The 12,523-nt window shown below is 41.5% G+C and overlaps 1 protein-coding gene across 31 annotated transcripts in view; it reads left to right on the top strand.

Moving 5' to 3' along the window:
* The first annotated feature begins 1,698 nt into the window (after window positions 1–1,698).
* SLMAP (sarcolemma associated protein) overlaps window positions 1,699–12,523 on the top strand; it is a 96,057-nt gene continuing 85,232 nt past the window's right edge. For 22 of the 31 annotated variants that reach the window (XM_072935041.1, XM_032750737.3, XM_032750739.3 and 19 more), the window contains exons 1-2: window positions 5,724–5,855; window positions 5,960–7,312. In XM_072935041.1, coding sequence (XP_072791142.1) covers window positions 7,115–7,312 — 198 coding nt within the window. In that variant the 5' untranslated portion in view covers window positions 5,724–5,855; window positions 5,960–7,114. Of the gene's footprint in view, window positions 3,331–4,265; window positions 5,342–5,723; window positions 5,856–5,959; window positions 7,313–12,523 lie in introns of those variants that run through there. The other 9 variants (XM_032750740.3, XM_072935054.1, XM_032750736.3 and 6 more) reach the window with 3 other exon arrangements.

Here is a 12,523-nt window from a genome sequence, read left to right as displayed (position 1 = left end):
ATACACCATGAGTAGTGAAGTGAATGTTAGATACAAACTGAGATAGGAATGGGGTTATGCAGTGTGCAGCCTCAGGCAGGGCTCTGTGGGAAGGTTCTCGCTGTCTCCAGCTGCTTCAGGTATTTTGCAGTGATACCATGCAAGACTCACTGATTTTTCAAGTAGTTAACTCCTAAATTCTGTAGAAGATTACTCTTGACAAAAAGACATGACTAAGACTGAACTTGATTAAGTTCAACTCAGTGCAATGAGTCTCAGTGGAATTTCATTTGCTGTTTCCATTTAAGAATTGAAATGGCCTGGCCAAAAGTTTTTATCCCTTGGTTTAAGAAAAGATTTCATGTCACTGCCTCTTATAAGCCTTCCCTTGTTTATATTCTTGCAAACCAAAATTTTTAGCTATTATCATCATGCATGTCCTTCTAGATTTGCTGGCCCCTTTTTAAATTTCCATGTGAATAAGAAGTGTATCTATGTGAAATAATAATAATAAAATACTTAGTAAGAGTGTACATTTTATTAAACAGTAAATTAATTCCACTAGATGCTTAAAAAATAGTGTTTTGTCAGGAGAAAGTTAAGAGAATAAACATGTGATCCCTGATAAAAAAAGTACAGAAGAAAGGATTCTTACCTACTGGAGATTATTATATATTACCAATAAAGAGTGATTCAGAAAAATTTGTCACTTACCCATTTTAAATACATTTTAGTTTTGACAAAATATTATTATTTCCTTCAGTTGAGAAAGAAAAATATTTCTGCATGTATTGTAACATGTAGAAACATCTGAGTTTCTTCTTCAAGAAGAATCAATGCAGAGATTTCAGAGTTGGGAACCAACTAACTGAGACTATTTTGATACAACTTGCAATAAAGCCTCATAAAATGCTAGGGCTCGGCATATGGAACGTGTCCTTACAAATCTCCAGGAACTCTGCCTTGTTTTGCAGAAATACAGCCATCTGTTAATATCTGGAAGGATTTGGACAAGAGACACTGCTAGAAAAAGCATGCCTTTGATGTCAGTTGCTGGAATAAAAATGAGAAAAGGCCAAGGTGGGACAGCTGGGTTCTAAATATCCACAACTGCCCAATGTTTGAGCCTGCCTTGCTTTCTTCCATGCTCTATCTTGCTCCTACAGCTGTGCTCTCCGTGGCGCTGGCCTGCGTCTCTCAGCAGGATGGTTTCTATCAGGTAGCAGCAAATGTTGTGTTGGCTGCTGGCTGGCCAGGTTCCATCAGCTTCAGCAGGGAGTGACTGTGCAGACTGCCCACATCCACAGGGAAACACCAAAGAACTGCATAAACATCATCTGCGCATCTCATCTTCCCCTCCATCCCCTGCCTCAAGATTTAAAGCAGTATTTTATTTGTATTTGAAAATTATATTTCGTCTAATGAATACATTCAGTTAAATACACACACGCACAAAAAGTCATAATTATTTAAAACATCTTTTCCATTTTTCAAACAGCCACAGAAAACATCAAACATTTCAAAAAGTCAATATTAATTTATCTGTTAAATTGATATATTAATAGAAAAGCAAATAAGAGCTGGTCACATGATGACTATGTTCTGCTAATATGATAAAGCAGTGAAAATGCCAAATATTTCAACTTGCCTGATTTAATTTGAAATGAAAAAACAATGCATGTAAATTTAGCTATATATTAGCACAACATGTATTAATGGTATGCATGTTACATTATACTTATGTAAATATACCAAATACATGTAGTATCAACATACTATGTGATGTACATTATATATATAAACAGATAGGATATATAGCACATAATAATAGATTTTAAATCATTGTATAAAACAATAATTCATATTTATTACATAATCTAAATTGAATAGCACATTCAGTATATGCTCACTACATATATTACACTAATATAAATATTATGTTGGTAAGACACTCATTTGTATACTGGATACATGAATCCTTTTTTTAATGCAAACCAGAAATAGGAGCAGGAAAGGATCTGAAAGAAAATGGAATAAATGGAGAACCTACCTGACAAGAGAGGATTAAACTGGTAGTTGCTTATTCTGTCACAATTAATACTGAAAGATAATGCAATTTTTTTTTTTTACACAACCAGTCAGAGAGTTAAAAGATCACAAACAGAAAATAAGGCTGAAACTAAAGAAGAAGAATAGCACTAAAATAAAAATGTGTAACCCCTTCACTAAATCTGGGGGGATAATTAGAACAATTTTTTTAAACACTGGAGAAAACTTCTTTGAAACAGTTCCTTTTTTTGACAGCTCAGTTCAGAATGTTTTAGAAGTTACGTCTGAGGCATGTTTGTTTTGCAAAAGATACATAAGGATATAAGTAACAGTTCAAACTTTGCTTTATATTTCCACACTGCTCTATACAGTAGAAAATGTTTATTAGACTGTCATATTTTAAATGTGGTATGGCTATTATACATGGAATTTGTTGTATTTCTGAAAATCAGTACAAAACTGATTGGATAAATTGTTGATGGATGAGTTTCAGGGATGAGAACTCAATAGAAAACTGCATCTCCAAGTTTCTCCTTACCTGTTTATTCTGATTTCTTTATCAGTTTGCATCTTAATTTTTACACTAGAAAAAGAACTTCTGCTATACAGCATGTCTCAGTCATTTCAAATGTAACAACTTCACTGGAATCAGCATCTCCCGCTAAGCAACTGGTTCATACCTCTGCACTGAAAACTCAGCCTGATACATATTAATTATTTTGGAAGCCTTTTAAACCGTCATTGCTCAGTAGGCAGAAATCTGGCACTGAGTTGTCTATAATGCTGCTCGGTGTTTTTCTTTCTGAGTCAGCTCAGAATTCAAAACAGGCTTCCTTCAGCAAAAGATCTCATTTTTCATCAAGTAATTAAGACTTTGACACACTCAAGCCAAAATCCAGATGTTTTTCAGGTATGCACATGAACTATCTCAGCTGCATTGCATCCGCCTGAAACAGACAGCAGCTCTTTAGGAGACAGCTGTGACAGTGACAGCCCCCTGAAGAGCTCCCTTTCCCTTACCCAAGATGGACACGGAGGCTCTTCCTGCCCTCAGCTATGATGGCTCTCCTAACATTGTCATGGACTTCCTGCCCAGAAAACGGAGGGACACGGTTGGCTCCTGCTGCCCGTACCTAACATGGCCGCGGGGCGCCCTGCCCGCTTCAGCTGTGTGGCAGGAGCGAGGCAGGAGCTGACACTTCTCCCTCCTCCTCCTCTGAGCACAGCACGGCGGGCGAGCACTTCACAGGGAACTCCGCGTCCACCTGCTGCTTTCCACACTTCTGGGATGGACGCTTCCTGGTAAGCAGCAGACACATCGTAACATCCATACAACAACAGTACACTCATTTCAGAATGTAACCGCTTTCTGTGTTTTCATCTTAGCTTTTGACTCTGCCCCGATAACCTCTGAACTCGTCAGGCAGTTTGAAATAGAAGCTGAAAAGCCTGAGGGATAACTACACCCACGCAGCTCTGCTGAGAGCTGGCACCCATGCAGAGAAGGAAGGGTCAGATTAATGGCCTCGATGAGCAGTGGGTACAGCTCAGCTGTTACATGAGCCATTTGGCAGTGCCAGAGGACTAGAAAGGCACATACCATTGCCATCTGGTTTTCTCATACCATTGCGTGAGCCTGTCAGAGTGGGATTTCTCCAGAGGATGAAGAAGGGTTAAGGAAAACATGATATGCCAGTGGCTTACAGTTTAAATGACACAGTTATATTATTATTATGTTATTATAAATACTTAGAACATCAGAGAAAGGTATCCACTGCTCAGTTTATTATTTTACCTGATTCTCTTAGGCCCTATAGATGGTAATGGATTTTTTCATCTCTAATTTTACTTTCAATCTCCTTTCTCCATTAAACATGTACACAAAAATATAAAAAAATGCTCTCAGAAACATTATTTTCATTCCAACACCTGCAGTACTTTGTCCCCACTTTTTACACTTTGCAATTCCAAAGTGCTCTCAATTATTTCTACTTTTGCAACTCATTCCCTCAAATGTAACTCCTAATGGACCTAAATTTATTCCCAATTTCTCCACTTTCCTTTTATACCTTTCCTTCTCCCTTTGATTAGTTATGGCACGTTGTGTGCTGTAAGCAACAGCCACACTGAATTTCCACTTACTAAAAAAATTAGTAAAAGCAAATTAGGATTATATTTATCAGAGTAGTACAATCTCATAAGCTGATGAAAGCCATGAAGGGATGTGCCAGTTTTTTTTTTCCCTGTCAGGAAATTAAAACTACAGATAAACAGTTCTAAACATTCCACCTATCAGTTGTTTGTTTTTGTCTTCACAAAATCAGACTTGTCTTTAGTCTTGGATTTCATTTCTCTGTTTCAAACACAGATCTACAGCCTAGTTTTCCTGTTGTTTTCTCACTGGATTGTTGGGGAAAAAACTAGTCTGTTATGAATCAACCTCCTTTCCTCAAATCACAGTGCAGTCAAAAACAAAAGGAAAAAAAATGAAGACAGCCCTGAGATTTTACTGTGCAACAACTAAGAACGCACCAAACATGCTTTGTCTCATACACTGCCCTGCCTTACCTTGATCCCTGCTTTTCCTCTCATCCACTGCTGAAGTGCCTGGCCCAGCTCCACTCACGTCCTCCATGGCTGGCAGCTCTTTCTGCCATCTCCCATATCCCTAATCCTAACACCCTGTCACCGGGTAATTATAGTGCTGGCATGACCCCAGTATCTATCTTACAGCAACAATTCCCACTTGTTTGCTTTACAGAGAATGACGGAATTAAAAATGTATTTGGACTGGAGAGACTCGTTCGGCACCGAGTGACCTTGACAAGTGACCTTTCCTTGGCTTCTAGAAAACAGGCATAAATATGACCTTGGATGATGCTCCGTGGTGTACTGAAGGAAGACACAGCACCAGTGACCCCACCTCAGTCCTGTCCCTGCAGCCACTGCTCCAGGAGTGCCCCTGCTCCAGCTGCCAACCTGCAACAAGACATGGCAAACATGGCCAGCATTCCTCTAGCGCCAAGACACGTCAAACCACACCGTGGCTCCCCAAGTTTTTAATCCGCTGTCATAAAACGACCAGCTGTGCACAGGGAAAGCAGGAGGATGTTCAGGAGATACTTGGAGTTTCTCACGCAAGCTCTGCTGAGAACGTGTCACCCCAGCTGCTCCTCTGAGCTGCGCATTTTGACAGAATCACAGAATATCCTGAGTTGGAATCAGATCATCGAGTCCAGCTCCTGGCCCTGCGCACGGTTCCTGCCCCAAGAATCCCACTGTGTGCCTGAGAGCTGAGAGCATTGTCCAAAAGGTTTGTGAACTGGCAGTCTTGGGGCCACGACCACTTCCCTGGGAAGCCTATTCCAGTGCTTGACCACCCCCTGGGTGAAAAACCTTCTCCTAAAATCCAGCCTAAACCTCCCCTAACACAACTTCGGGCCACTCCTTCCCGCTTATTTATGAGGGCTTACGGGCTATTCGCCCCCTCCCTCCCGGAGCTGAGAACAGTGAGGGCAAAGCGACGGCACGGGGCCGGGGCTCACTCACCCAAGCAACCTGCCCCGTGCCGGCTCGTCCCCGCCGCGCCCTTCGGGAGGAGCACCGGCCCCTCTCCCGCACCCCGCTCCCCTCCGGGCCCGCCGCCCCCTCCCCGCCGCCCGGAGCGGGGCGTGGCCCGCCCGTGCCGCAGCCTCACCGTGCGCAAGGCGCGTGCGCGGGGCCCGCCGGTGCGCACGCTGCCCGCCCCCGGCCCCGCCCCGCCCGGCCCCGCCGCCGCGGCCACACCGGGAAGGGCTCCAGGCGCTATGGCGGCGGCTGTGCGCAAGGTAAGGGGGGAGCGGGGCGCGTCCCGTGCCGCCCATGGGGCCGAGGAGACGCGGGGGGACGCGCCGAGGGACGCGCCTGACCCGGTTTGTTTTGGGCCCCGCAGGTTGGAGGAAACTTCCCGCGGCCGGTGGCCTCCTGAGCGGCAGAGCGACCGAGCGGGAGCGGCCGGGCCCGGCCGCCAGGCCTCTCCCGCCGCCGGGGCAGCGGAGCCGCGCTGGGCGGGCGGAGAGCGCGGGGGTGCGCAGCGGGCCCGCCTCATGCGCAGTCACCTGCGGAGGGGCTGAGCGGAGCAGCCGCCTCCGCCGCGCCCCGCGCCGCGGGCTCCCGGCGGGCACTTCCCGGGGCAGCCCCCGTTACAGCGCTGCGGAGCCGCCGCCGAGGGACGCGCACCGACCCCGCCGCCAGCCGGAGCCGCCGCCGCGGAGCGACCTGTCAGGGCACCTCGCAGGCCGGCCCCAAGAACCCTTCCCACGCGCCGGTTTGTCCCCGGGAGAAGGCGAGTTGGGAGCCTCTCCATGCCTTATCAAGTTCCTTATCTGAGCGGCTCCCAAAAGCTGTAGACCAGTTCAGCTTTATCTGGTGTAAGGGAGAAAAACAGTGTAGTTCTCGCACTCCAGCCTATATCGAGGACCACCTATTCTGCCGGGGTTTAACACAGAAGATGATGAAATGCAGTTTGCTGGGTGAACCATTAGGTCCCTGTTGTGGAACGAGGGCTTTGTATTCACCTTCCAGTTCCTGATCTGTGTGGTGAGAGGACGCTAATCTTTCTCCTTCATCCCCCTTCCCTAAACCTTTCCTTGCTTCAATGTTGCATTGGTCAGACTTTTGGTCAGTGTTGTTTACGGAAGGGGGGTGGGAACAAGGCAGTTGAGGTTACAAACAAAAGTACTCGTATGACTCATCTACTTGGATTTAAGACGTTGTATCCTTCTTTCGCGGGGCCTTTGCTTCTCTCTGAAGGAATCAGATGCTTTTTCCTATTCTTCCAGAGGAGGATGGATTGAAAGTTGTACGTTTTAGACTTTTTTTGGGCCACTGCTGATATTAAAAGACATAATGGGACTTTTTCACTGGATTATTGCCAGAATTAGTTTACACACTGAAACAATGAGTTGTTAGGCCTCTCATATGATAATATTTGTCCTGCTTTAATATAAAGTTGCTGTGGAGGTGTTTTTAAAATTGTGGAGGACGGTCTGCATCAGAAGAGGCTCTCTTCATCTCTGGTTGGTGTGGCAACCACAATCTGTCCTCGATGCCTTCAGCCTTGGCCATCTTCACTTGCCGCCCGAACTCCCACCCATTTCAGGAGCGTCATGTCTACCTGGACGAGCCTGTCAAGATCGGCCGCTCCGTGGCTCGCTGCCGGCCAGCCCAGAACAATGCCACGTTTGACTGCAAGGTGCTGTCCAGGAACCATGCTCTTGTCTGGTTTGATCACAAGACAGGCAAGGTAAGATGTTATTTAGAAACACTGAAACTACCTATTTGTTTTAGCAAGTCCCCGTAGATTGCGTATCGCTCTGGTTTTGCCGTCATAAATATGGTTGCATAGGGCAAGAGTAAGATTTGTTTTAAAGTGGTAATTTTCCAGGTAAATTGGTAATTTCTTACTAAGCAGAAACTTTGAATATTGTGAAAAGTATATGAAGCTAACAGTTGAAAATGGTTAGTTGAAAGGTTTTGCTTATTTATTACTGGAAATAGGTGATTTTGAGGTGAGATGTGCAAATGTGAAAGCACATTGTGTTGATATAGTGGTGTAATAGTATTTATTTTCAAATGCAGAGAAACCACTGTTTTATCAATGTGTGAAAATTGATCATGAGAAGTGTTGAAAAATGGATTTTAAAAATATACTGTTCTTATTTGGCACTCTTCTTACTTGTCCTTTTGAAATTTTGTGGAGTATTTTGTTTGGTTCCAATAGGAGGTTTATTACTGGCAACAGGAGTGTAATGGGTGGCATTCGTGAAATAGTCTTATTGTAAGTGAAAATGGTTTTAAAATACATCCTGTGTTCTTAAGTGTTCCTCTCTAAAGTCTGGCAGTCTTGTTAAGCAAAATTGAGGGGTTCTGTAGTGCATGTTTTGTCCACTAGGGATTGAACTGGGACAAGTAAAGTTGTTTTACTTAATGACTGTCAAGTTAATTTTAAATATCCAGCGAAAAATTAACAAAGGGCAGACTGCAGTTGCTCAGCACTGTATTTTTTTTTCCAACTATATTGATGTTATGCTCTAGAACTTAACATGAACTAAGCTGGTTTTTAGTTTCACACCAAGTCCTATGAAATGCAGTCAGTGTAGCTCTGGATTTTAAGAACAATATGGTCGGTAACTCTTGCAGATTTTTTCAGTAGTATGACACAGCATGAGGAGCAGTACAACGCAGGCACAGTTCTTAAACATTCCATTGTTAACTATCCTATATTACGCAATACTTGGACATGATGGGACAAGACAAGCATTTAATTTCTTAACGCTAGATTAAGGCTTTCAAGTTACCTGCAGGTAATTGTGCAAACTGCTATCTGTATTAAACGTTTCATTAAGCATCTTGCTTTGGCTCTATTGTGTACGTGATGTGCATTCTTGGATTCTAGAAAACTTAAGTGTTTGAAATACTTTGTTTAGTCTTTAGCCTTTCTTGTTTGATCCAACAAAGTAAAATGTTCCAAGTTATTGCTCTGTTTTTAAATTAAAAAGTATTATGCATATAGCTTTTTATCAACATTTCTTAGGACTTACCAAGATTTTAAGACCCCCATGTGCTTTATGGTTACAAATATGGTCTGTCATTTTCAAGATGGTTAATTTGAGAAAGCACTGAGTGTTGAGCAAGTCTGCTAACTAATAGACAAGCTTCAAAAATCATCAGCTATGAGGATTTTTGTTTGTTTTTAAATTTCAGTTAGCTTTGGCTTCTCTAACATAGGTAAAAGTTTATATGCTTCCTCACTTATCTGTTTTAAAATAGCAACTTAGTAGTAGCAGTAATTAAAAGGATTATATTTGATTGTTCTGGAAATAACATCATGTGAAGATTTGACAGAGGTCTGATGAAACTTGCCAAGGTGGGCATCTGTAGCCATAGTAAACAACTAAAGAATGGGTTTGTGATCATGCCCTGTAATCCTCTCCTATTGCATGTTAGATATGGTGCTGTAAAAGGTTTAAAACATGGGTATAGCAGTGAGGAGAATTTCACATTCAGTGCTTGTTTGTTGGCTGTATGGTCGGGCTTTTGATCTGATTGAGTATTGGAATGGTGAACTGTGAGACAGTTGGAGGGGTGGGGGAAATGCACCATTAGAGATAATAGGTATCAAATGCTGTTGTGAAAAGGCAGGTCGAAGATACTGATAAATGCAGGCTTGATCTTGGATCACAAGAACTACTTACAAAAATTCTGTGGTGCTTTCAAAATATAAACAAAAACATGCCAGAACATTTACGTGAAGGAACATCTATTATCATTGTTTACATAACTGCTAATAAGCACATCTCATTTAGGAAATTGTCATTATCCTATCAATGACCTATATTTAAACCTGCACAAATTCTCTTTGTCAGAGTATTAGTAAACATTTCTTAGAACCTTATATATAGGGCATTCATCAATTCTGGATTTTTCAAAAGATAAAGGACCTTCAAATGGTCGTTTAGTAATGAGAAAAACCTTCAGATATTTCAAAATAGTTTGTTAATGATCTGGGACTACAGTTTCATAACTTGTGGACATTGGCAATAACAGTTTTGGGCACTACCAGTCACTCCGTCCAGGCTCTGTTGCCTCTTGAGCTGCCTTTCAGTTATACTATATTACTTTTTTGTTTTTTTTTATGAGGGCTTGGAGTTTTATTTAGTGAATCATGTGAGTGATCCTGTTTACTGCATAGTCTGTAAACAATTTTGTCAGTATTATCTGTAAATAGGGGTAGAACCTGAAGAGAGGGAGCATCAGTAAATTATGCCAAGGAAAGTAGTACAGAATTTTTTTCCTAAGGCAGAGGAAGGTATAAGCTGAAATACGTTGCATAAGTAGACCAAGCTGAAGATAACATGTTACTTACAGCTGAAAGATGTGAATGTTTCTTTTGTATAAAGGCACTTTAATTATACATGAAGAAAGTTATTTGCCCAGGGAGATAATGTCTATGTAACACTAGCATTATTAAGGTTGAAAATAGAATGAGATTTCAAGATCACCAATACATAGGAATTAAAAGAAGGTACTTAAAGTTGGATTTGCTTTTAAAAATATTTTAAACATAATATGTAAGCCTAAGTATGTGTATGATAAAGGTGGAAGGAGATGGTGGTGGGATTATCTTGGAGTTTTTCTGTGCATAGTAATATTTTTATAGACAACCAGTGCAATGCCTCTTCCTGCCTGTGTTTGTAGATACAGCATAATAACTCCTAGTTAACGAGTGGATTTTTCATGCAGTGATAACATTAGAATATTATAATTAGAATTCATTTTGGTTTTATTTTTTTTTTAGTAATTACAAGTTAATGAATCTGGGTTTTTTTTATAGGTGCCTGAAAAAGTGACTCACTATATACGTAGGAAGTAGATGTGCTGAGCATGGAGTGTTCCAAAAAGTGTGAATCAAAGCAAAAGAAAAAGTGGGCTATACTTCAGAAAACCTAAACGTGTTTGTTCAGCTCAAATCACTGCATATGAGAAGAAACTCTTAAAAATTGTGTAACTGAAATAATCTTAAACGTGGTTTTTTGGGTTTTGTTTTCATTTCTAAAAATAAGCAAGTGGAAGACCTTTGAGAATTTGTATGTGACTTCCAGGCTGAAATGCTTCTGACAGATGTTGTAGAAGCTCTTAGGAGAAACCTGAAGCTTCCAAATAGATATCCAGGCTTTCAAAATCTCAAATCATTCAGCGCCTGACATTGTTGTGAGTTCCTATTTATAAGTACCTTTTATAGGGAATTAATTGCTACAGATTACCAAAGGCTCTGAGAAACTGTGAAAAATATTTTCTTAGATCAAAAGCACCCCAAAGAGCCAGTCATTTTTAATAACTGAAAAAACAGTGTAGGCACAAGTTGATGTGTTAATGGTAGCTAATGCTGTTGTTTTCGTTTAATTCAAAGTGGATGTGAATTGAATTGAGCATATTCATATATTGGTAATGGAAATGCTAAGTAGTATATTGAAGTCCATAGTCCCCATAACAGTAAATGAAATTCATTACAGCTGTGTATTATGGCTTCTAGACTTATAATATGTGAGATAAAAATACTACAAAATACTTAAAGAAAACAAACACTAAACAGATTCCCTCTCCTCCCAATAAAACCCTCAAAAAACCAAACCGCAAAAGAACCAGCCAAAAATCCAAGAAAACCCAAACCCAACCAATGATACCAAACCCCAACAACTGAAAACAACCAGCCCAAAGGCGCAGCCAGTTTAAAGTGATGTGAAGGACGCAGTGAAGTTTACACTGGTTGTGTTTGGGATGACACCAAGCCTGTGAGTGTTGGTGTGGTGGGGGTGAGTTGGGCTGCTCAAGGGCAGGGCTGCCACCCACTGGGACCTCCCTGCTGAATGAAGGGGCAGACAGGAGCCTCAGGACAAACACAAGGCTGCACTTGGAAAGGAAGAACCCCTTGCAGCTTTTTAGACCCTGCCTAGCATACTGCACTTAATTTTGGACGACTAATGCAAGAAATACATTGACAAACAGGAGTTGAGATTAGATAGTCTTTTTTTGCTGTATTGTACTAGGGAGTAAAGTAAATTGATATGAAAGAAAGCAAACAAAATTAGTAAAGAGGAAATATGTTACTCACTTTACATTACATAAAATGTTTTGTTGAGAACTTGGCATGATTCAGGAAAGCACAGAGCATTTTTTTTGGACATTCTGTTTGTTCAGAAGTATTTTAGTAAATTTGTCTTAAAAAACTAAGTGGGATATGAAAAATGCTATTTGGAATTGCAGGGTTTTGGTGGGAATTTTTTTTCCTGCTGCTTCCAGTAGAGAATCCTGTGTGATACTCTGGCCTATTTAGTGCTGATCTATATAAAATGTATTTAGTTTCCCATGTATCAGTAGCACTTATTTTGATAGATACCATGTCTGTTATTTGTTTTTTCCTCTATCATATCTTTTCAACTTTCTTTTAGGATTGTTGTCCAAGAGATGAACAGATGTTTTCTTTTTCAGTACACTTGATGTTTCTGTATGCTTACAGTCTGCAGTGAAGACATTGTCTTTGAAACATGGAATGTTTGTTCCAAGTGCCCTGGGGGACTGACCTGGGATTTGCTGTAATGCACGGAGCTGAAACACCAGTGCTTAGGTGCTTCTGGTAAGAGGGTGATGTCAGGCAACCCTCACATACACCTGTTAATATTTTTATGTAAGTGCTTTTCACCCTGAATGAACCATCCCATTTTACACTGATATGATCATGAGAATAGTATGGGATAGGGATCCCTGCTCTTGCTTTCAACCAACTTCAGCCCCATGTTTTTAGGAGCTGGTGTAGGAGTGAGGGCAGCCATTTATAGTAGAGGTAAGTCAGTGCTGACAAGGATTTCCCTGCAGAGATACCATCTAGAGCCACTGCTGCAGAGTTAATACTGTAATTCTTGGAGCTGATCCATTGCAGTCATGCTGCATCTATCCT

The sequence above is a fragment of the Taeniopygia guttata genome, chromosome 12 (genome assembly GCF_048771995.1).
Source record: "Taeniopygia guttata chromosome 12, bTaeGut7.mat, whole genome shotgun sequence".
Classification (NCBI taxonomy): Eukaryota; Metazoa; Chordata; class Aves; order Passeriformes; family Estrildidae; genus Taeniopygia; species Taeniopygia guttata.
Note: the sequence above shows the minus strand (reverse complement) of the source record. Positions and strands in the feature narration are given on the sequence as shown.